The sequence below is a fragment of the Ochotona curzoniae genome, unplaced genomic scaffold (genome assembly GCF_017591425.1).
Source record: "Ochotona curzoniae isolate NIBS_2020 unplaced genomic scaffold, NIBS_Ocur_1.0 contig_1976, whole genome shotgun sequence".
Taxonomy (NCBI): domain Eukaryota; kingdom Metazoa; phylum Chordata; class Mammalia; order Lagomorpha; family Ochotonidae; genus Ochotona; species Ochotona curzoniae.
In genome coordinates, this window is record NW_024465279.1 from 908,050 (window position 1) to 932,568 (window position 24,519).

A 24,519-nucleotide genomic window follows, 5' to 3' on the forward strand; every position below is an offset into this window, starting at 1 on the left:
CACCAAAATACACAAAGCAATAGATAACAGAGCTGAAGAAATGAAGGCACATCTTCCCGCTTGCCCACAGCACCTCGCGTTTCACCAAGACAGCGCACTCTCACGTGGCCCTGATCTTCACATTCTGTGTGTGGCTTCTCACCAAGTTCACAACCAACGCGGAGCTGGACACACAGGATTTGGACTGAGGGCCGGGCATTCGGCATGGCAGTCAGATATTGCAGGCACAGCTTAGTACCCCCGTGGGTTAAGCCCACAGCCTGCCATCCGGCTCCCTGCTAATGCGCCTGGGACAGCAGTCACGCAGCCACAGCTGACCTCTGACCACTGGCAAATAGAGACAGCGCGATCTGAGCTGGGCAGGATTTTAAGGAGAATTAAAGCATCTCATTGAATTTCTTCGCGGATGGCCTGTCTGAAATCTGCTTAGATATACTGGATTAAATATGTCATGAGTTACTGCACATAGATCACACTGGACACGAGGAAACAGAACCAGGCGTTTGAACCATGTCTGTGGAGTCTTGCTGTCCATCTCAAGGACTCCTCACAAGAACGAAACGCCATGCCCCTCCAACACTTTCCATCCCAATGTCTCACCCCAGCAATGTCAAGTGCACGGCTCTCGAAAGCCAGGGAAGCAAGCCTCGGTAACGAAACAGGACCTCCAGACCAAGCTACGCCTTTTGCCTTCCGAAAAGTCTCTGGGGAGCAGATGCCGGACCTGTCAGAAAACCCCACCCCGAGACCCCTAGCCGCGCGGTGCACGGCGCGACCTCCCCAAGATGGCGGCAGCCGAGGGGCGGGCCGCCCGCTGCGCCCGCCTCCTCCGGCCCGCCCCCCTGGCTACCCGGGTTTGGATTGGATGAGACGCGTGCGAGACGCACACTGATTGGGCCACACGGGCGTGAGCGGGCGGGACCGGAAGGCGGTCTCGGCCCCGGAGCTCCAAGGTCTGTCCCGGGGAATGTGGAGAGCTGGCAGCATGTCGACCGAAGTGGGACTCGGGCTCGCTCTGCGGACGGTGAACGAGCGCGTGCAGCAGGCGGTGGCGCGGCGGCCGCCGGTGAGGAGGGGGCGCCGCGCGGGGAGAGTGGGCGGTCGCTCGGGGACCGGGGTCGGGGAGTTCCCTGCGTGGACATCGGTCATCATGGTGACGCGCAAGGGTCTCCCGGGAGGGGCGGGGCGGTCCTCGCCGACGGGTGGCGATGTCGGCTTGTCGGCTCAGGCCGGGCAGAAGGGACCGCTGCCCCCGGAAGGTGCCTGGTCTCTTGGGTCATGGCCGCGAGCGAGAAGGGACCACCCGCCAGTGCTGGTCCGCCTGCTCCGAGGGGCTCAGCCGCTGCTGATCCCACCTGGTGCTGATCCCACCTGGGGCCCCTGGAGCTGCGCTTGGCGGGTGTGTGTGTGTGTGTGTGTGAACTCGGCTCCTCTCTGGGTGTGTGTGTGTGTGTGAACTCGGCTCCTCTCTGGGTGTGTGTGTGTGTGTGTGTGTGTGTGTGTGAACTCGGCTCCTCTCTGGGTGTGTGTGTGTGTGTGTGTATTCGGCTCCTCTCTGGGTGTGTGTGTCTGTGTGAACTCGGCTCCTCTGTGTGTGTGTGTGTGTGTGTGTGTGTGTGTGAACTCGGCTCCTCTCTGGGTGTGTGTGTGTGTGTGTATTCGGCTCCTCTCTGGGTGTGTGTGTCTGTGTGAACTCGGCTCCTCTCTGGGTGTGTGTGTGTGTGTGTATTCGGCTCCTCTCTGGGTGTGTGTGTGGGTGTGTGTGTGTGTGAACTCGGCTCCTCTCTGGGTGTGTGTGTGTGTGTGTGAACGCGGCTCCTCTCTGGGTGTGTGTGTGTGTGTGTGTGTGTGTGTGTGTGAACTCGGCTCCTCTCTGGGTGTGTGTGTGTGTGTGAACTCGGCTCCTCTCTGAGTGTATGTGTGTGTGAACTCGGCTCCTCTCTGAGTGTGTGTGTGTGAACTCTGCTCCTCTCTGGGTGTGTGTGTGTGTGTGTGAACTCGGCTCCTCTCTGCTCTTCCCCTGCACTCAGTCTCGAGGCAAGTTCCAGCGGAGGAAGGGTGTACAATGAGGGACCCCACAGGGTTGCTCTGGGGTACCACAACTCAGAGGACCTGGCTGCGGCCTTGCCCGAGTCACCTGACCGCAATGCTGGCCCTCAGTTTGCCCCCTCCGGACGATGGGCAGAGCTGTGAGAGTTCCCAGCACCTTCATGTGAGCTGACTGTGCTGAAAGGACTCTGCCGGAAGCTTGCCCTTTACCCCGTGGGCGATGGGACAGGGCCAACCCCATGATCTCTCATTTTTTCATCACAGATGGAGCAACCAGTTAGGTAGCTGCCCTGCACAGGCCACTTTTACAGGAAATAAATGGGGAGAGGACAGTTGGGGCCAGAACGACTCAGAAATGGTTGTCTTCGCTTCTGGAGCGAGTCTCAGTCCTCCACCTTGCTGTGTGTTCCAGAGCGAGTGGTCCAGCCCCACTGGAGCGGGCTGCTCCAGCCCCAGCCCATTTGCAGGGGAAACACCCAGGGGACATGAAGATGGGGCATTGGCTCTATGACAACACTTGAAGGACAAAAAAAAAAAAAGTCTTTCAGCCTCGTGCTAGACTGAGGCATCTTGCAAAGAAAAGAACTTAACAAGACTTATTTACTTTGGTTGGTGTAGCAAGCGAATCCTCAGCCTGTGGTGCCTGCCAGCATCCCATAGGGTACCAGTTCAAGTCCCAGATGCTCTGCTTCCAGACTAGCTCCCTATTAATGCTTTCGGGAAAGCAGCAGAAGATGGCCCAGTGCTTGGGACTCTGCAACCACATGGGCAACCCCAAAGAAGCTCCTGGCTCCTGGCTTCAGACCAGCTCAGCTCCTGCCATTGTGGTCATTTGGGGAGTGAACCAGCAGATGAAAAATCTTACACTCTCTACCCTTCCCTCTCTCTTTGGAATCTTTTAAAAAATAAATATACATACACATATGCATACGTTTGTGTATATATTTGAAATATGCGTATATATTTGAACAAGAGACAGAGAGAACAGGAGAGGCAGAGTCTTCTATCCGTCCACTGGGTCACTCCCCAGATGGCAGCAACAGCCCAGGCCGAGCCAGGCTGGAGCCAGGAGCCAGGAGCTTCATCTGGGTCTCCCATGTGAGTGGCAGGGGCCAAATCACTCAGGCCTTCTTTCTTTGCTTTTCCATGGCCCTGTTGTGCAGGGAGCTGGATCGGAAGTGGAGGAGCCAGGATGCGAACTGGTACCACCCGAGGTGCCAGTGGCACAGGTGGTGTCTTTGTACGCCGTGCCACACCGCTGGTCCCATGAAAAGACATTTGACCACGATTAGTGGACACTGATCTCCCTGCCATACAGGAGAAATAGAGCTGCCCGGTTCCCACGGGGCATCACTGGGCTGTTAATTCCACCTGTTCACTCCTGCGGTTTTGCCTCTCGACAGGATCTCCCAGCCATCCAGCCCCGCCTGGTGGCCGTCAGCAAAACCAAGCCAGCAGACATGGTGCTGGAAGCCTACAGCCACGGCCAGCGCATTTTCGGGGAGAACTACGTAAGAGCCCTTTGGCTGAGCGTGGACCCAAAGGTCCCGGTCACCAGGCTCCTGACTCTGCTTCTGTCTCTCCTGTTTAGGTTCAGGAACTGCTAGAGAAAGCATCGAATCCTAAAGTAAGTAAACAGGTGAATCCCTTCACTGCAGCTAACTGCCGGCTCTTTGGTTGAAAACTGTAGACCCATGTGGGTGATGGGGTTTCTGAGTAAGAGATTGGACCGGCGACGCAAAGCTCTCCTTTCACCTTGAACTCCAAACAACTCTCCCCGAGGCTTCTTTCTGTCTTCAGACTCGGGGTTACTCTCTCGCGTCTATCAGGGGTCAATGACGTGAGGAACTTGGCTGCCACTTTGGGTCCGTTGGCATGCTGAAAGGCTGCCCCAGCTCTTCTATCTTGGGTGAGGTCTGAAAGAGGCAGAGAGCGCTAGGAACCAGGAAAGGAAATAGGACAGAGGCCTTGGGTTTTTCTGCCAACAGGGGGCTGGCTGGAGCTTGGAATAGAATCTAGCCTGGTGGGCCCGGCATGGTAGCCTAGCAGCTAAGGGCGCCAGTTTGTGTCCCGGTGGCCCCAGCTCCCATCCACCTCTCTGTGGCCTGGGAAAGCAGTGGAAGATGGCCCAAAGCCTTGAGACTCTGCACCCTGCATGGGAGACCTGGAAGAAGCTCCTGGCTCCTGGCTTCAGAAAGGCTCAGCTCCTGCCACTGCGGCCACTTGGGCAGTGAACCAGCAGACAGAAGATCTTTCTTTCTGTAAATCTCTCCTGCTGATATAAATAAATGAATGGGCCGGCTCGCAGGGGAGGGTGCTGGGTGTGGGAGGCAGCGATGCCTCCCAGGGATCCAGATACTTCCACTTTCTTCTCTGCAGATCCTGTCCTCCTGTCCTGACATCAGATGGCACTTCATTGGCCACCTGCAGAAGCAGAATGTCAACAAGCTGATGGGTGAGTGCGCTGTGTGGACACACACAGGAAAGCCGCCCCACTGTGGCGAGGCTTATGCTGCCTTCTCTAGGGGAGAGGCTGGCTTGCAGAGTGCACCCAGCTCCCTGGTTGAGCTGTGAAACTTCTTCTTTTCTTAAAAAAATATTTATTTATTTATTGGAAAGTCAGATATACAGAGAGGAGGAGAGACAGAGAGGAAGATCTTCCATCCAATGATTCACTCCCCAGGTGGCCACAACAGCTGGAGCTGAGCCTATCTGAAGCCAGGAGCCAGGAGCCTCTTCCCGGTCTCCCATGTGGGAGCAGGGCCCTAAGGTTTTGGGCCGTCCTCAACTGCTTTCCCAGGCCACAAGCCGGGAGCTGGATGGGAAGTGGAGCTGCCGGGATTAGAACCGGCGCCCATATGGTGGATTAGCATGCGAAGCCACAACACTGGCCTCATACTTTTTCCTTTCTAAGAAGTATACCTCTTATTTTTCTTGAACTTCCAGCACAATATTCAACAAAAATATAATGAGTACACACATAGGCTTTCTTCTTTTTAAAAAAAAATTTTTAATATTTACTTATTTATTTGAAAGGCAGAATTAGGGAGGGAAAGACAGAGATCTTCCCATCTATTCTCCCAAGTGGCCACAACAGCCAGAACTGGACCACGTCAGAGCCAGGAGCCAGGACCTCCCTCCAGCTCTCCCACCTGCTGGAGCTGCCACCTGCTGCCTCCCAGAACACCCCACTGGCAAGAAGTAGCTATGGGGAGCCAGCTGTCGGGAGGAAACGGAAGCCTGCAAATGAGGAGTGTAGGGGTCCCAGGCGGCATCTTAGCCACTGGGCTGAATGCACCATCCCCACCCTGCTGCCGCTTTAAGCCTTGGTCTGGATTTGACATCAGGTGATTCTGAACTGTTAGAAGCCGGAAAGCATCTGTACTTTAGGTATGTGGGACCTCGTGGGGCGTTGACAGTGTGTGTCTCCAGTGGAAGGGTCCACCAGTGATGCAGCGTTTTCCCTGTGGGGAAGTTTTGAACTAGAGCTTAAATTTCATTTGTGGACCTAGGGCCGTTCACATAATTATACTTTTAAAAAAATTATTTATTTTCATTGCAAAGTCAGATATATAGAGAGGAGGAGAGACAGAGGAAGATCTTTCGTCCGAAGATTCACTCCCCAAGCGGCCACAATGGCTGAAGCTGAGCCAATCCAAATTCAGGAGCCAGGGTCTCCCACACGGGTGCAGGGTCCCAAGGCTTTGGGCCATCCTCCCAGGCCACAGGCAGGGAGCTGGATGGGAAGGGGGCCACCAGGATTAGAACCAGCGCCCATATGGGATCCTGGTACATGCATGGTGAAGACTTTAGCTGCTAGGCCACCGCACCAGGCCTGAATCTTTTTTTTTTTTTTTTTTAAGGTTTATTGAATGGCAGTGACAGGGTAAGTGTTAGGGTGCAGGGAGGCAGGTACTTTCCATCCATGAATATACTCCCTAAGTGCCCACAGCAGCCAGGGCTGGGCCGGGAACTCCATCTGGTCTCCTAAGCAGCATGGCAGAAACCCAGGTGCTGCTGTCTCCAAGGCGTGTCAGCAGCGCCTAGAACCAAGCCCCCTGACACAGGACCCAACTGTTTGAGGCTGCACCATACTGCTGTGCCACCATGCCCTCCCCAAGGATGAGCGTGAGTCCTAAAATGTTGTCCATTTCAACTAAGTAGATGAACGGCGGGCTACTTGTAACATCCCAGTGTTATCCCGGTCGGATCGGCGCGATCTGTCATCATGTCTGCCTTTCGGCTCCTTCAGTCATTTCTGTCTGCTCCCCTTTTCCTAATTCATGTTGTCATAGGAAGAAAAAGAATAACAGTATGGCATGTAAAAATAGAATGTGGCATTTCTACAACGATATGTAACACCACTCAAATGTGGGTTATGATTAAACCCCCAAATAACCAATAAAATAGTATGATAGGGGCTGGGTTCATGTCCCAGCTGCTCCACTGCCCATCCAGCTCCCTGCTTGTGGCCTGGGAAAGCAGTCGAGGACAACCCAAAGCCTTGGGACCCTGCACTCATGTGGGAGACCCGGAAGAGGCTCCTGGCTCCTGCCTTTGGTTCATCTCAGCTCTTTTATGGTTGTTTGGGGAGTGAATTAGCAGATGGAAGATCTTTCTGTCTGTCCTCTTTGTAAATTTGCCTTTCCAATGAAATAGCCTAGTGGCTAAAGTCCTCACCTTGAACCCACCAGGATCCCATATGGCCGCCAGTTCTAATCCCGGCTGCTCCACTTCCCATCCAGCTCCCTGCTTGTGGCCTGGGAAAGCAGTCCAGGACGGCCCAAAGCTTTTGGACCCTGCATCCGTGTGGGAGACCAGGAAGAAGTTCCTGGCTCCTGGCTTCAGATCGGCATAGAATCAGCTTTTGCGCTCACTTGGGGAGTAAATCATCAGACAGAAGATCTTCCTCTCTGTCTCTCCTCCTCTCTGTATATCTGGCTTTCCAATAAATAAATAAATCTTTAAAAAAAAAGAAAGAAAAAAGTTCATCAGATACAATTTACAAATATTTCTAGCTTTTCATTGTCTTTTACTTCTTCTTATTATTATTGTTATTATTATTATTTCCTGAGAAGCACAGGCAGAAGGGCAGAGGCAAGAGCGCCTGTCCTGGGCGCACATCGCCCACATCACCCAGTGCCTTCCCCACCTGGCTGTGTGAGTGATTGAAGTGTGACCGAGATTCTGCCAGGAGGACTCCTAAAGCAGTGGCCCACCACCTTCCCATGCGATTTACTTCACGTGGAAAAAATGCTCGTGTCCCGTTTCGACCCCCACGTGCCATGCGTTCCCGCTGCTGACGCTGAGATCTCATGACCAACTCGAGCGGTTCGTAGGTCTTCACACGCGGTGGGCTCAGCACTCCTCGTGTCCGTGGGTCTGCAGCTCTCACCAGGTTTAGAGACATGGGACCTCCCTTTTCTTGTTGTTCCGTTGGAAAGTCAGATATACAGAGAGGAGCGACAGAGAGGACAATCCGCCGTCCACTGATTTACTCTGCAAGTGACCGCAACGGCCAGAACTGAACCGATGCTAAGCCGGGGGCCAGGAGCCTCTTCCGGGTCTCCCACACGGGTGCAGGGTCCCAAGGCTTTGGGCCGTCCTCGACTGCTTTCCCAGGCCACAAGCAGGGAGCTGGATGGGAAGTGGGGCCACAAGGACACAAACTGGTGTCCATATGGGATCCTGGTGCATGCAAGGCGAGGACTTTAGCCACTAGGCTACTGCACTGGGCCTCATGGGACCCTTCTTCCTTCACATCCCTCACTCTCCTTAGGGTCCCAGAGTGACCTGTTTGGCTGCCTGCAGTGCTAACATGGTTCACTGGGGACTTTGATTTCTAGAATGTCTTTCTCCTCTGTGTTTCGTTGTGAATCGTTTCTTCCAGGCAGTTAATCCTTTGGCCAGATCTAACTTGTCATTAATCCCCAACCATGTGCTTTTCATCTCACGCATTGTAGCTTTCCTAAAATTTTTTTGTTGTTTGTGTTTGTTATCTTCCATGGCTCAATTTTTTTTTCCTACGCACGGAGTACCCCTGTGCCTGCTGTCATGTATTATGTGCTAATCCCGGTCTTTTGTCTGTTCTGAGATGCTCTTCGTGGAGCCACCCAGCTCCAGTGTATTGCACCCCAGTTCCGTTTCAGCTGGTCAGCCAGGCCTGGCGGGTTTTATCTGGTTGAGGGCCGGTTGTTTTCACATTCCTGTGCTATCCTTGAACTTGCTGTGGAACACAGCGGGGCGCCTTGATCCTGTTGAGAAGAGGTGGCGTGGCCAACACAGCGCTCAGTGGAGGGTAGCCCCTGGGGGGTGGGGGGGTCCTCGTGCACCTCACAGCTGCCTGAGCGCAGCTCCCCTCCCCTCCCACCCCCTTCTCTTTCTCTGCCTGAGTCCCTTCAAACTCACAGCTCTCCGTCCTCAACTCAGAGCCCAGCCCCACTCTTGCCCCCACGCCACACTCTAGCAACTCTGGGGTGTCGGGGAAGTGTCCCATGCCCCCCCCGTCTCTCGGAAATCCTGTCTCCTTAGACTGCCTGGCTTGGGCAGCCATTGGTTGCTGTGGATCGGAGGACGTTATGCCTGCTCTGGGAGCAGGACTCCAGGAGGGAACCCAGCTGAATTCAACTAGATTCCCTTCCTCACAATGTAAGAGCATTATAATTAAGATTTGTTTATTTGTGTTTGAGAGAGTTACAAGGGAGAGAGAGAAGAGTACAGATCTTCCATCCTCTGGTTCACTCCCCAAATGGCCAGGACTGAGCCAGTCTGGAGCAAGGAGCTTCTTTTGGCTCGCCCAAGTGGATACAGGGGCCTAAGGATGTGGGCCATCCTCCACTGCTCTCCTGAACACATTAGCAGGGAGCTGGATTGGAAGTGGGGCAGCAAGGACTTGAAGTGGTACCCATATGGGATGTTTACACCACAAGCAGAAGCTTAACCTACTGTGCCGTAATACTGACTCCTTAATCATTCTCTATTTTTCATTTTTGTCATTTATTTTCTTTAAGATTTATTTATTTTTATTGGAAAGGCGGATATACAGAGAGGAGGAGAGACAGAGAGGAAGATCTTCCGTCCGATGGTTCATTCCCTAAGCGGCTGCAATGGCTGCAGCTGAGCCAATCCAAAGCCTGGAGCCAGGGGCTCTTCCTGGTCTCCCACACAGTGCAGGGTCCCAAGGCTTTGGCCGTCCTCGACTGCTTTCCCAGGCCACAAGCAGGGAGCTGGATGGGAAGTGGAGCTGCCGGGATTAGAACTGGCGGCCATATGGGATCTCGGTGGGTTCAAGGCAAGGACCTTAGCCGCTAGGCCACGCCACCGGGCCCAATTTATTTTGTTTTTATTGCAAAGTCAGATATACAGAGAGGAGGAGAGACACAAAGGAAGGTCTTCTGTCTGGTGATTCACTCCCCAAGTGAGTGCAACTGCCGGTGCTGAGCTGATCCGAAGCCAGGAGCCTGGAGCCTCCTCCAGGTCTCCCACATGGGGGCAGGGTCCCATGCGTTGGGCCGTCCTGGACTGCTTTTCCAGGCCTCAAGCATGGAGCTGGATGGGAAGTGAAGCAGCTGGGACTAGAACCGGTCCCCATATGGGATCCTGGTGCGTTCAAGGTGAGGACTTTAGCTGCTAGGCCACCGCAGCAGGCCCATTATTATCATTTTATGATACAGTTCCATAAGCCCTGTGATTTCCCTTATCCCCTCCTTAAATTCTCTCCACCGCACACTGAGTTCCCCTATATCATTACTATAGTATAGTTCTTCCTAAACAATCATATGTCCATCATTGCGGGCATGGACAATGGCAGAGGATCCAGCATCCTGTTGTCAAGATATAGTAAACAGTTTCATTGGGAATCCATCTTTAGTCTGGAAGTAGACATGCACACTGCATTGCATCCTCACATCTGGATACGATGGTCTCCATTACACAGTTACTATCCATCCCCTTAAAGGAAAAGCCACAATACAGAATTGGCAACAAGAAGCAAAATAGAAATTTTTTTTTTTTAAGATTTATTTATTTATTGGAAAGGCGGATATACAGAGAGGAGAGACAGAGAGGAAGATCTTCCATCTGATGATTCACTCCCCAAGTGAGCGCAATGGCCAATGCTATGCCGATCCAAAGCCAGGAGCCAGGAACTTCCTCCAGGTCTCCCACGCAGGTGCAGGGTCCCAAAGCTTTGGGCCATCCTCCACTGCTTTCCCAGGCCACAAAGCAGGGAGCTGGATGGGAAGTGGAGCTGCCGGGATTAGAACCTGTGCCCATATAGGATCCCGGCAAGTTTAAGGCAAGGACCTTAACCATTATGCTATCACGCCGGGCCCTGTTTCCCAATTCTTAAGGCTAAGACACACACACGTCCTCTGTCCGCTCTGTTACTCCCACTGTGTTACTTTGGTGGCCTGCAGCTCCATCCAGGTCTCCCACATGGCTGGGAAGGACCCAGCCACTTGGACCATCTGCTGCTGCTTTTCCTGGGTGCCTTAGCAGGGAGCTATGTGGGGAGCAGAGCAGCCGGGATTCAAACCCGTGCTCCAGGCAGCCTAACTACATGGGTGCCCGGTTACACTTCCCACCATCATCCTGAGCTGTCAGGACCGCTTTGGCACACCTACACACCCGTGCTGTGTGACCGTGCTACGTCACTTCCCGCCTCAGTCCATCAGACAGGTCAGGTCTAACCTGGGAATTTGCACCATCACATTTCTCAATGGGATTGAAGCCTACAGGTCTCTGCTTTCCTGATAGGATCCCCCCCAGCCCCGCCCAGGGCCGTGTGGCATGTCGCTGCTGCTACTGCAGCCGCTGACCTGGGAGGTTGCCCCCACCACCCTGCAGCCAGCGAACGGTGAGTTCCAGCTTCCCTCCCCTCTCTCCTTGCAGCCGTGCCCCACCTTGCCATGCTGGAGACGGTGGATTCCATGAAGCTGGCAGACAAGGTGAACACTTCCTGGCAGAAGAAAGGCTGTCCGGAAAGGCTCAAGGTCATGGTACAGATCAACACCAGCGGCGAGGAGAGTGAGTGAGCAGGTCCCGGGCTGCACGTGGCCGCCCTCAGGACAGCCGCGGGCCGAGCACCTGCTGGCCTTGCGGTGGAAAGAGGCCCCAGGCCTCGGAGCTGCGGTGCCACCGCTGCTGGGTGACATGCAATCCTGTCGGCGGGTGACTCTTTAAGATGGATTGACAAAAAGAATGACAAGCAAAAAAAAAAAAAAAAAACCCAACCAGCCCAACAAAACCCCTTCAAAAATGAAAAAATAAACCAAAAGCCAGCCCGCACATGTGCAAGGCGGAGGCCATCTCTGATCTCTCGAGGCGTTTCTGATGTTTCTGATGCCTGGCTGCTTGACCCCTCGGATGTGGAGTGCTGGCTGTGTGTCACACAGCTACAGCAGCCATGGGGATTCTTTTTTAAGGTTTATTTTATTGGAAAGTCAGATATACAGAGAGGAGAAGAGACAGAAAGGAAGAGCTTCTGTCCGATGACTCACTCCCCAAGTGGCTGCAACGGCTGGAGCTGAGCCAATCCAAAGCCAGGACCCAGGAGCCCCTTCCAGGTCTCCCACGTGGGTGCAGAGTATCAAGGCTTTGGGCTGTCCTGGATTGCTTTCCCAGGCCACAAGCAGGGAGCTGGATGGGAAGTGGAGCTGCCAGGATTAGAACCGGCGCCCATATGGGATTCTGACACATGCAAGGCGAGGACTTTAGGCACTAGGCTACCATGCCGGGCCCTTCGTTTGTCCTTATTTTCTAGAAGATACAGTATAACCCGGTTGCAATAGCTTAGTGGAGCCCACGCTGGGTATACCTGCGCCCCCTGTTGGAGGGTCTGGGTTTCAGTCACCGCTTGCTGCCTGTCTGGTTTCCCACTGAGGAACACCCTGCCTGGCAGCAGAACCAGTGCTTGAGCCCCTGCCTCCCACGTGGGAGACCCGGGTGATGGTGGGAGACCCGGGGGATGTTGTAAGCCCCCGGCTTCAGCCTGGCCCCATCCTGGCTAGCGCAGGGACTCTGGAAGGCAAACCAGCGGGCGAGAGATCTCACTGTCTCTTTGAAATCGATTATTTAAAAATAAATAAACATTTTTTTAAAGACACTGCTCCACACACATGCTCTTTGTTTCCATGAAGGTAAACACGGGCTCCAGCCTTCCGAGACCGTGGCTGTGGTGGAGCACATACGGGCCCAGTGCCCCAGCCTGGAGTTCGTGGGGCTGATGACCATCGGCAGCCCTGGACACGATCCCAGTCAGGGACCCAACCCGGACTTCCAGGTGCAGGGGCCAGTGGGGGGACGGGTGCCAGGGGGCTGCGCGGCAGCGGGCTCAGCAGGTGCTGTTCAAGGCAGCCTGGGCACCACCTGCGGGTCGGGTACAAGAAGCGGCATGAGTGGCTTGCTCAAACCCCGCAGCCCAGCCCTGCGGAGGAAACACGTGCTCTCCTCCCCGCCCTGCAGTAGCCAGCGGCAGAGCATGCTGAAGGACAAACCCCCCCACTCCCTACAGCGGGTTTGAGACCCCAGCGCCCTGCAGGCAGCAGCAGAGGCCACGGGCATGACCCAGGGCGTGGCACTTGTCTCTCTCTCTCTCTGCCAGGTACTGCTGTCCCTGCGGAAGGAGCTGTGTGAGAAACTGCACATGCCCGCCGCCCAGGTGGAGCTCAGCATGGGCATGTCCATGGACTACCAGCACGCGGTGAGTGGCCGGCCCTCCCTGCGTCCAGCAAGGCCAAGCCAGCTGGGGCCATTCCCGGAGTACTCTGCCCGTCCCTTACGCCCCCTGCCCCTCACCTTCCGGACCTCCTTCGTGGAGGTGAGATTTGCAGAAATTATAACCCAGCACCTGATGGGGATTCCCCAAGTGAATAACCCGGTCAAAGTCCAGAAATCAAAATATAAACTGCATTTCTGGAAAGTTCCAGAAGTGAAGAAACCAACCACGCATACCTACCGAACTAAGGTATATGGAAGCAACCTAAAAATATTTGGCTATTAGAAATATACCGGAAGTGCTTCCTGTTCCCAGATAACACATGGGCGGGTTTGTCATGTGCCTGTCGGTGGGGGCAGAGGGACGTTGGCAAGGTGTATGGGCCATCTGCAGCCACCAGCTCAGCGTGGGGCTGCGGGCATCCGACGGGCAAGACCCCACCCAGCTAAATGCCAGTCATGATGAAAACCCCAGAAGGCCTCAGTGGTCCCCCCAACAGCGGCTGGGAGGTGGGGTGGCCCCAGGGAGTGCCCCCACCTTTTCACTCTGGGAGCCAGCACGGGACAGGAGGGTTGGGGGGACACAGAGTCAGCACTGGCCGTGGTCGCTCCTTCCCTGCAGATCGAGGTGGGCTCCACCAACGTCCGCGTAGGCAGCACCATCTTCGGAGAGCGCGACTATTCCAAGAAGCCTGCGCTGGGTGAGCCGGCCCAGGAGAACTGAGGCTGCACGGACCAGGAGCCTGACCTGCAGCAGCCTCTTGTCCCCGCGGGAGGCTCCCACCGGTTAGGGTTAGGGTTGGGGCCTCTGCCGCAGGCAGCTCCCTGGATGGAGCTGGGTTCCACGCACAGGAGCACCGGCCAGGCCGTGCATGCCTTCTCCGGGCTCCCTGGCGGTCACCAAGGCCTCTGACCCTGGGGGACGTGGGAGGCAGTGGCGCCTCTTCCATCTCGCCATCACCGCACAGGAGATCGCATATCAACCACAGCCACTGTTCCACTGCTCTGGAACTTCCTGCCCCCGGCCAGCAGGTCTCCGCCCCTTGGCGGCCCACCCAGGCTCAGGTGGTCGCTGCTGAGGGTCGGGATGGCTGGCCAGGCCCTGGACGTGACCCTGACTCACCCAGGGGATCCCCGGCTGAGCCGATCTGAGTGTGTGTGGGAGCGCAGCTGCCCAAGGATCCGGCGCTGCAGGGCAGGCCCCCTTCAGCGGTGGCTGGGCAGTCAACCAGCATGGACCTGAGGGGCGAGGGCCACTCAAAGCCGTCTCCTCCACGGGGCTCCCGCACCCCCCACCCCCACAGGCCTGTCCACCTCCCCACCCCAACCGAATGCAGCGAGATGGAAGAAAATCAAAAAGCAGAAATCCCTTAACTCCCCCCACCCCCAGGCTGCCTCTGCCCTGTCTGGGTTGGCCGCCGCCCTCTCTCTAGTCCAGTCTGATGCTGAGGCAGCTTCCAGAGCTCGCTGCTGCTGCTGAATGTCATTTTGTACAGACTCCAACCTCGCTAGCTCCCTGTGTTGCCTCCATCAAAGCTACCATGTAACAGCGCACTCAATAAAAAAATGTGAACTTGAATTCTACCATCTGTGCCCCATGACAAAGCCATTAAAAGATGTATTTTTTACATTCTGGTGTAGTGAGTGACTGTCACAGGGGGGACATAGGGACACCCAAGCTGGCTGCCTGGCCTTGGGAAAGGGCTTCCCACTGGGTCACAGGTGCGACCGAGGCCACACCCGCCCTGGACAGGGTGGGACCCTGACTTGAGAATGAGGAGAGAACGAGGTGCTGGCATTGGGGTGATCCTGGAAGTGCAGGCTGGCTCTGACTGTGAACACCTCTTCGCCAGCGCCTCCAGAGGGCACCAGAGCCCAGGCCAAGGAGCAAGCCCTGCCAGAGTGAGGTGGAGCAGGCTGGGAGAGCCAGGACAGGGCCTCCCCAGGGAGATGAGGACCACTCTTCCTGAGCCCCTGGGTGCTCCCAGCCCCCTCAGGATGTCCCTAATAATGCCTCTGGGTCCTTCCGGTGGCTGCAAACCCATCCGGAGAAATCAAAGGGCTTGAGCAGCCTCGGATCTCTGGCCTGTCTGCAAATCAGGAACAGGGGAGCGGGGACAGGTGGAGAGAGGCTGGGCCCCGTGCAGAGGAAGGACCCAATTTGCCACAGGGCAGGGAGAGGACATGCAGCAGACTGGGTTGCCCCCAGCTTGTCAACTTGTCAATTGAGACAATGATGCCTGTGGCACATCTGGGTTCCGCAGCTGCCCTGTACCAGACCCACGCCCACAGCCCAGGCCCTCTCAGGGAGTCCCCCACTCTGAGATGCTCTGGGCCTCCTGGCCATCCATCCAAGGCTCCAACGGCCTGGGAAGTCCTTCCCAGATTCAACCACCTTTCACAAAACAACCTATCGAACGGTCAAACTGCACCCTCCCTGGGGTCAGCGTTGTGGTACAGTGGGTTAAGTGTCCCCACTCACGATTGGAGTACAGGTTCAAGTCTGGGCTGATCCAGCTCCTTGCTGTTGCGGAGGCAGTGGGAAGTGACCCCATGTGCACAGGCCCTGCCATTCCCAGAAAGATCAGGGTGTAGTTTAAGTCTCGTGGGTTTGGCCCGGCTCAGCCACAGCTGTCATGGCCATTTATGGGGAACAAATCAACAGATGGAAGATCTTTCTCCCCCTCATTATCATTCTTCCTCTCAATGAAATATCAATCTTTTTAAAAAGTTGAACCCCTCCTTTATTTTTTTTAAGATTTATTTTTATTATTTTTTTATTGGAAAGGCGGATATACAGAGAGGAGAGACAGAGAGGAAGGTCTTCTGTCCGATGATTCACTCCCCAAGTGAGCGCAAAGGCCGATGCTATGCCGATCCGAAGCCAGGAGCCTCTTCCGGGTCTCCCACATGGGTGCAGGGTCCCAAAGCTTTGGGCTGTCCTCGACTGCTTTCCCAGGCCACAGGCAGGGAGCTGGAAGGGAAGTGGGGCTGCTGAGATAGAACCGGCACCCATATGGGATCCCGGGCGTGCAAGGCGAGGACCTTAACCACTTGCGCCACCACACCGGGCCCAACCTCTCCTTTTAAAAAAAAAAAAAAAAAAAGATTTTATTTATTTTTATTGGAAAGTCAGATATACAGAGAGGAGGAGAGACAGAGAGGAAGATCCTCCATCCGATGATTCGTGAGCACAACGGCTGATTCTATGCTGATCTGAAGCCAGGATCCAGGAACTTAATCCAGGTCTCCCACACGGGTACAGGGTCCCAAGGCTTTGGGTTGTCCTCGACTGCTTTCCCAGGCCACAAGCAGGGAGCTGGATGGGAAGTGGAGCTGCCGGGATTAGAACTGGCGCCCATATGGGATCCTGGGCGTTCAAGGCGAGGACTTTAGCCGCTAGGCCATGCCTCCAGACCCGAACCCCTCCTTTTTAACATGTATGGCCTATGCAGTCCCAACCCCCATATTCTCACATTGTTGTTGCTCCATCTGCTGGTTAACTCCCCAAATGACCACAAAGGCCAGAGCTGAGCTGATCCTAAGCCAGGGACCTACAGGGGTACAGAGACTTGAGCCATCTCTTACTGCTTCCCCAGGCCACAGGCAGGGAGCTACATAGGAAGTGGAGCAGCCGGAACTGGAACCAGTGCCCATATGGGATGCTGGCCATTGCAGACCAAGTATTAGCCTGTTGAGCCATAGCACCAGGCCCATATTCTCACCTTTCTAACCCTCCCAACAGCCAGGAGGGCATTTGAGGCCCTTAGGCATAGCCGCCTGTAGACAGGGTTGTTAAGGCTCCAAGGAGGGTCTTGCTTTGAGTCAGGGACAAGTGAGTTGGTGTCAGGGTAAGAACTAGACCAAACACTATTATTTTTATCATTTTGTTGTTGTTGTTGTTTGTTTGTTTGAAAAGCAGAATCAGAGAAAGAGATCTCCCATCTGCTAACTTAACTCCTCAGATGACTGCAAAGCCAGGATCCTGGCGCTCCATCTGGGTCCTCCAGCTGGGTCGCAGGGACCCAGGTACTGGGGCCGTGCTCCACTGCTGCTCCCAGGTACAATAGCAGGAAGCTGGATTGGAAGTAGCGCAGCTGGGTCTCAATCCAGCACCCGTACAGGATCTCAGGCAGCAGCCCAATCTGCACAGCCACAGCACTGGCCCCAGCTCAGCACTCTTCCGGTCCCAAGTGCAGTCCCCCCACTGTGCCCTGCCCCTGGGTTTTATCGTCAACAAGCAGCATATGCTTAGATTTCCAGCTTTGGGGCCAGAACTGTAGCTCAGTGAATAAAACTGCCGCCTGCTAGCATCCCATAGGACACTGGTTCAAGTCCTGGTTATGCTGCTTGCGATCCAGCTCCCTGCTAATGTGCCTGGGAAAGCAGCAGAGGATGGCCCAAGTGCTTGAGTGTCTGCCTGGGAGACCCGGAAGAAATTTCTGGCTCCTGGCTTCTGGCTGTAGGCTGGCCCAGCTGTTGCAGCCATTTGGAGGAATGAACTAGCAGATGAAAGATTTCTGTCTCCCCCTTTCTCTCTGTAACTGCCTTCTGGAGCAATAAAATACATACGTTTTTTCAAGTTGTATCTTTTACTTCAGCCATCCTCTTGTAATAGGCAAGGATCCATGTGTCAGCATACAGAGCAAATTCCGTAGCCACAGTAGCGGGAGCAAGAAGGAAGAGGATTAAGCTCAACCACAAGCGGTTTGTCCTGCCCTGCCAGCATCCCGTCACCCCAACACACACACATACACAGCCCTGCTCCAGGTTCAGGCCGTCTCACGGCTGCTGGATGCGGCCTGCCTTCTGTCCCCGAGGGTCCAAATACAGGAGAAATGATGGCCAAGAAGACGTTTCTAGCAAAGGAAGGCACTCTTGTCTTTCAGGAACAGCCTGTGCGTCCCACCAGCGTGGGGAAGCAAGCCAGACTTGCAGGCTGGTGTCTTCAGGGGTGCCCCGGGAGCTGTGGGCTCAGACCACCGTGACCATCCACCTCCCAACAGAGAGCCGAGCAAGCCAAGCCACCAGCCACAGAGATGTTTCCCTAATCTCTCCGCCTCCCCAGAAACACAGGGAAGCGCTCTTCCTGGGACCCGTGTTGTTGATGGAGCAAGTTAAGCTGCCGCGCACCAGGCTGGCATCCCCTTTGGAGCTCCCCACCCCCAGCTGCTCCACTTGTAATCCAGCTCTCTGCTAAGGCACCTGGGAAAGCAACGGAAGCTGGCGCAGGTGCAGCCACATGGGAGCCCAGGAGCCCTGGCCATGGCAGCCATTTGGGAAGTGAACCTAGAGATGAAAACTCTTGAATGGGGAGACTCGAAGGTTGACGTGTCAGCCAGTGGACACTGGAAGGGATTCCTTAGCCACGGATTGGCGACATCAACAGCCTTTCAGAAGTTCTCACCTACCCACCTGGGCAGAACCCTCGTGCCATACACCACACCATGACTCCGGGGTCATATCGGTGGCCCTTCCCCATCTTTGGGCACTGGGATGGTTGGAAGGCTGGGTGTGGCCTCTCCCCTTATCTTCCCTTCTCCCAGAAACGGGAAGAAATATAAAGTTCAGAAACAATAATCACAACCACTTCTCCCCCTACATTCTCCCCATCTAATCAATTATGTAAACATTGTCTAAAATAATTTAGAAATGATTTTAAAATAATAATAAAAAAAAAACATTGTGAGGAACCCTAAGATTATCTAATATTTAAAATACATATATAGGCTACTTTATTAAAACCTAAAAATCTAAGTATTTTTCTTTCTCACCCACACGGCCATGAACACTGCGACTGGGTGTGGTCGAGTAGCTCCTGACAGGGTCAAGGCTCCTGAAACTTGAGCCCCTCTCCAAGAAACACCCCCAGCAGGTGGCCGGGGACCCTGCTCGCCTCTCACTAGCGCCCTCGCCTGGAGCCGCACCGCCATCTCGCCTGCCTCGGAGCCCAGCCAGCTCCAGCTGCCAATCAGCGAAATAAAAGCAACGTGTTACTTTTCTTCAGCAGATGCACCGAGAGAGGCAAGCTCAGGCGAGGCCTGACCGTGACGCCAAAAACCGGGAAGATGAGAAGTAGAGGGGGGCGGCAGAGGGAGAGCGAGCAAGAGGAGGGGAAATTTTAAAAAAAGAAAGAAAAAAAAAAAAAAAGCAGAACTTGGCTGGACATGAAAGGTGATTCTCCTGCAGTTTGCAGACTGCACATCGGTCTCTGGACAAGAAAACTCTCCCGAGAGATAGTGTCAGAAGGAAAAACAAGCAGACGGGCATCTCCTGACAGCAAAGGCACTTAAAACCAGATCTGGGCGAAGGGTGGGGCGGGCGTGTGTGTCAGCACGTGGGGGCAGGGCCCTCCCTCCTCCACAGCAGGACACACACATGTGCCCGTGTGGGTGGACACGCACCGGCCTGGGGCTTGGGCAAGGACACACACAGAGGCCAGGCGGGGGACCCGTGGGCGTGTGAAGAAGCCTCTGCCAGCCCAGCCCTCTGATTCCTCAGGCTATGCTTCATCATCTAACTTTCTCAAACTTAGGGAGGCTTTCTTTGAAAAGTAGACTTACAGTTGCCCGGCGGCGTGGCCTAGCGGCTAAAGTCCTCACCTTGAACGTGCCAGGATCCCATATGGTCACTGGTTCTCATCCCGGCAGCTCCACTTCTCATCCAGCTCCCTGCTTGTGGCCTGGGAAAGCAGTCGAGGACGGCCCAAAGCCTTGGGACCCTGCACACATGTGGGAGACCTGGAATAAGTTCCTGGATCCTGGCTTCGGATCGGTGCAGCACCAGCCATTGCACTCACTTGGGGATTGAATCATCGGATGGAAGATCTTCCTCTCTGTCTCTCCTCCTCTCTGTATATCTGACTTTGCAATAAAAATAAATAAATCTTTTTTAAAAAGTAGACTTACAGAAAGAGACAGAGATCTTCCTTCCACTGGTTCACTCCCCAAATGGTTGCAATGCATGGCTGGGGCAGGGGCCAGGCCAAAGCCAGAAGCTTGGAATGCCTCTGGGTCTCCCACATAAGCGGAAGAGGCCCAGGCCCTGGGATGGGGAGGGGGCAGCCAGGCCACAGGCCCTGCTCCCCAGGAGCCCAGAGAGAAAGTTCTAGAAGCCTGGTGCACACAGGGCAGGCAAGAGAGCCATTCCACAGTCGCTCCGGTGTCTAGGGCGGGCAGCCCATTTACAGGATAAAATTATTCTATTCTATTTTATTTTATCTTATCTTATTTTATTTTATTTATTTTATGGAAGGAAAACAAATGAGAAAGAAGACACGAGAGCCTCTCCTGGGCTTGGGGGACTTGTATATCCCAAAGAGATCTAATTTCAGGCCTGCCAGCCAGCGCTGGGCCATGGTTTTTATTGGCCGCCAGCGAGAGGACTTTTACCTTCGATTTGGCTTCCCCCCCACAAACAGGAGGTTCTGGGGTGGGGCAGGGGGCTAGTGGGGTGGGGGTGTTTCACGGGTTCCCTGCTTCTGCAATGGCTAGGAAGAAAGTAGAGTAAGGGGTGGGAACTTGGAGGCCTTGCCTGCCAACACAGGCCAGTGAGAAGCTCCACAACCAACACAGGAGCGAGCAGGACCCGGGGTGACCGGAGCCCTGGCCTGGTGGCTTCAAGGCATGGGACGAATAACAGCAGAGAGCCAGGAAGTGGGTGGTGACAGCCCACAGCAGGCTGACACCCGGACACCATGCAGCTGGCCCAGGCTAGCTGGAGTCGGCCTGCTTCCTGCTGGACGAAGCCGGTCCTCCCACTGCGGATGGAACGTACACCCTTTTCCCCAGCTGGTGGCCTGTTCTGTTGATTTGAGAGGCCAGGAGCCCAACAGACATGTGCCCATTTCACATACAGTCCTTCCCCCAGATAGGGCCCACAGGGCACTGGGCTGGGCTGAAGCGGGGAATCCAAAACTCCATCAGTTACCTCCCACTGGCAGTATCAGGAACTTGAGGTGCAGGGGTAGGGGTGGGGTGGGGACTGCTGCTCCCCAGGGCGCACAGCAGCAGGAAGCTGCAAGCAGAAGCCGAGCAGGACTCGGGCCCAGGTACCCCTGGTTACGATTTGGGCTCCCCAAGCAGCAGCTTAGCTACGGCCAGCTTGCAGTCTCCCACCCTCAGCTCCTCCTGACACTCTGCATGCTTCCCTGCCCCTGTGAGCCCCAGGGAAGAGGCCAGGCGGGGTGGTACAGCCCAGGCTGCTGTAGGAGCCTGTGCCCTCCGGGGGCTGCTGGTGCAATTGCGGACAGCTTTAATCCTGTTCCAGGGTCCTGACCAGCAGGCTCAGGTCTGTGGGAGAGCCTGGGGCGTGCATACCCCAGGCCCACAGGCCGACCCTGCTCACCTGGGAGCCCACTCCAGCAGCAAGAGCTAGCAGGCAGCAGCCAGCTTCCCCTTTGGTCCCCCTGAGCTGGGGCCCAGCCAGAGCCTGGGGCCGGGGTGGGGAATCGGGAACAGGGCTCCCACTGTGCCCGCTTAAAGGAACCCGGGCATCAAAAGGACTTTATGCAGCAGTCTGGGAACTGCAGGAGGGAAAGCAGACTTGGAGGGGAGGTGGCGGGGAGCTGCTGTGTGTACACACACACACAGGTGCACACTTGTGCATCCGCAGGCTCATATCCATGCAGGTATACACATGAACACACACGTGTGCTCACACACGTGCAAACATTTGCATGCACACTCAAACACACACAACCACATACAATGGGCCTTTCAAAAGCTCATGGAACCCGAGTATTGTGGGGAAACTCTGCCTGGATTCACAACTTTTTTTTTTAAGATTTCTTTATTTTTATTGGAAAGTCAGATATACAGAGAGGAGAGACACAAAGAAAGATCTTCTGTGCTATGGTTCACTCCCCAAGTGACCACAACGGCTGGAGCTGAGCCGATCCCAGGCCAGGAGCCTCTTCCAGGTCTCCTACTCAGGTACAGCATCCCAAGGCTCTGGACTATCCTCGACTGCTTTCCCAGGTCACAGGCAGGGAGCTGGATAGGAAGCTGGGCCGCCAGGATTAGAACCAGCACCCATATGGGATCCTGGCGCATTCAGGCTGAGAACTTCAACCACTACGCTATTGTCCCGGGCCCTGGACTTCTAAAAAATATATATATTTTTTACTTATCTAAAAGGCAGAATTACAGAGAGAGAGACAATAGATTTTCCACCCATCAGTTCACTCCCCAGATGGCAATAACTTCCAAGGCTGGACCAGGAAGCCAAAGCCAGCAGCCAGGAGCTTCTTCTGAAACGTCCATGTGGATACCGTCCTCCCATGCGTATTAGTAAGGAGCTGGATAGGAAGTGGAACACCCAGGACTCGAACCAGCGGTGCTCCAATATGCGATGTGGCACCACAGGCAGCAGCTTAACCTGCTGATACCCCAACACTGACCCCCCTTCCCAGCCATATTCAGGTATGTTGGAGAGCAGGAAAGGTGGTGAGTGCTGAATGGCTTGATCGTGACTGTGACCACTAGGCAAGGGAGACAGAACCCGAGTGAGCACAACGAATGCGCTTTGGACTGGCACTGGGCTCAGAGCCCACGGCACCAGCCTGCTGGTCCCTGGAGGATACCCCGGAGCAGTACCTTGATGGGAGGACTGCTGCCTCCTCCCATGCTTGAAACCCAAGTCTCTAGGGCCAGGAGGAGACCAGAGGAGGGAAGGAGAGGAGAGAACAGGGGAAGGGGTGAGGTGGGAGGGGAGGGGAGGGGAGAGAAGGGAGAAGAGGGGGAGGAGAAGGGAGGAGGGAGAGGGAGCAAGGAAAAGTAGGGGGAGGAGAGGAGGGAGGAAGAGGGCCAGGGAGGGAGAGGAAAGGGAGGAGGGAGAGGTGAGTGGAGAAGAGGAAGGGGAGGAGGGAGAGGTGAGTGGAGAAGAGGAAGGGGAGGAGGGAGAGGTGAGTGGAGAGGGGCAGAAGGAGGGGAGAAGGGAGGAAGAAAGGGGAGGGAGGGAGGAGAGGGGAGGAGAGAAGAGGGAGATGGAGGAGAGGGAGGAGGAGGACGGATGGAGGTGAAAGCAGAAGAAGGAAGGGAGAGGGAGGGAGGAGAAGGCAGCCAGCTCACCAGCCGCCAACAGGCTGACATCAGCCAATGGCTGTGGAGAGGCTCGCGTGCCCTCACCGCTGCCCAAACATGGGCATCCAAGGCTCCCTCCGGACCCCGGCTTCAGCCCTGAAGCTCTCAGCCCAGAGTGAAACCAAAACTAACACCGAGTGGGAGAACTCCTGGCATGCGCACACACCCATGCGCCCCCGGAGCATACAGGATCCCGAAGCATAAAGGATCCCAGACCCCTGAGAGAGCAGAGAGTACCCCTCTCCTCCCACCCCCACCTCCGCCCCCAGCACTGGCCTGGCAGGAGCCAGGGGCAGCTGACGGGGCCTGGGAAGGGGAGCCAGCAGCCTCCTCCTCCCACGAGTCTGGGCAGCTGAGGCCAGAGAGAGAATGGGGGCCCAGGAAAGAGATGATGGAGAAGGCTGCACAGAGAGAGGAAGCTGAGAAGGGAGGTAGAGACCGCACAGACCCCGGGGCCCAGCCGTGCCGGCTGCCCACCAGCCTGAGCTAGTAGCTCCGAGAGTCACTGGGATCCAGGCTCAGACACTGGTCCAGGGGAGCGGGCAGCAGCCCAGCAGAGCTGGGTGTGAGAAGCCAATGGGAACAGGGTGGCCTCCAGGATGCTGGGCGTGGTTGGTGGCACGGAGAACCAAACGCAGCAAGGGGTGGTGGCAGGGGAATGTGCCACTGCATCTCACTGCCTTAGCCGCATTAATTTAATTTCCTCATTTCACAGGGTGGAGAAAGAGAGAGCTTCTATCCACCGGTTCACTCCCCAAATGGCAACGATGGCTACGGCTGAGCCAGGCTGAATCCAGGAGCCCAGAACTCCATCTGGGTCCCCCAGGTGGGTGTGGGGGCCCAAGCACTTGGACCATCCTCCATCACTTTCCAGGTGCACTGGTAGGGGGCTAGATAGTAAGTGGAGCAACCGAAGTTCGAACCTCAGGCTATGGCGTTGCCAGTGGCAGCTTAACCAGCTGTGCCACAACACGGACCTCAAAGCCTTTTGCTCCACATTTGCTTCAGGTCTTCTCAAGTGGTGGCAGCAAAAGCGGGAAGCTCCAGCTTGACAAATGAGGGCACACACACACACACACACACACACACACACACACCAGCCTAACCTGTCTGTCCCTCACATCCTCATCTGGGAGAAAAAACAATGGCTGACTACAGCTGGGGTTGGGGATGGTTGCTACAGGGTCCCTAGGAGCCTGCCCTTGCAGGGCCTCAAACAAAGCTTTCTCTCTCTCTCTTTCTCTCTCTCTCTTTCTCTCTCTCTCTCTCTCTTTCTCTCCCCTCTTCTCCACACACCTGGGTAAAATGCCAGCCTCTGGCAGGTGTCTAGCTGAGCAGTTGGCAAGCTGGCATCCCACATTCACGGTGCCTGGATTCGTGTCCCAAGTTCAGATCCCTGATCCAGCTGCCCGGGGGAGGCTTAGTCACTGGTCCCTGCCACCTGAGTCAAAGCTCCCAGCTTGGGCCCTGGCCCAGTAGGTCCTGGCCACTGCAAGCGTTTTGGGGGTGAACCAGCAGATGGCGACAGAGGGAGGGGGAGAGGGGAGTGGGCAGGGAACCCGTCCATGCACTCATAGGCAGGGATTACTTTTCCTTTTCCACCAGTGGAACTTCGGGTGCCGCCTGCTGCCAGGCTGTGACATTTTACTCTCCCTGGGGAGAAAGGCTGCTG

At 55.4% G+C, this 24,519-nt stretch overlaps 1 protein-coding gene across 4 annotated transcripts; it reads left to right on the plus strand.

The window, feature by feature from the left end:
• The first annotated feature begins 947 nt into the window (after positions 1 to 947).
• Positions 948 to 14,104, plus strand: LOC121149483 (pyridoxal phosphate binding protein). Of its 4 annotated transcripts, none has more exons than XM_040970239.1 (8): positions 948 to 1,066; positions 3,453 to 3,560; positions 3,641 to 3,676; positions 4,429 to 4,504; positions 10,942 to 11,076; positions 12,159 to 12,331; positions 12,653 to 12,751; positions 13,388 to 14,104. In XM_040970239.1, exons 1-8 carry the CDS (start codon positions 968 to 970, stop codon positions 13,487 to 13,489), a joined length of 828 nt encoding a protein of 275 aa, XP_040826173.1. In that variant the 5' UTR covers positions 948 to 967; the 3' UTR covers positions 13,490 to 14,104. The 4 variants fall into 4 exon arrangements, with proteins under 4 accessions (XP_040826173.1, XP_040826182.1, XP_040826192.1 ...); XM_040970248.1 differs by having other exon boundaries at positions 12,189 to 12,331; XM_040970258.1 differs by having other exon boundaries at positions 3,647 to 3,676; positions 12,189 to 12,331.
• The last annotated feature ends 10,415 nt before the right edge of the window (positions 14,105 to 24,519 follow it).

Coding starts and splice junctions, on each gene's coding strand:
- LOC121149483 (XM_040970239.1), top strand. CDS start 968: ATGTGGAGAGCTGGCAGCATGTCGACCGAAGTGGGACTCGGGCTCGCT. Junction 3,561..3,640: donor GCATTTTCGGGGAGAACTAC/GTAAGAGCCCTT, acceptor TCTCCTGTTTAG/GTTCAGGAACTGCTAGAGAA. Junction 11,077..12,158: donor CAACACCAGCGGCGAGGAGA/GTGAGTGAGCAG, acceptor TAAAGACACTGC/TCCACACACATGCTCTTTGT.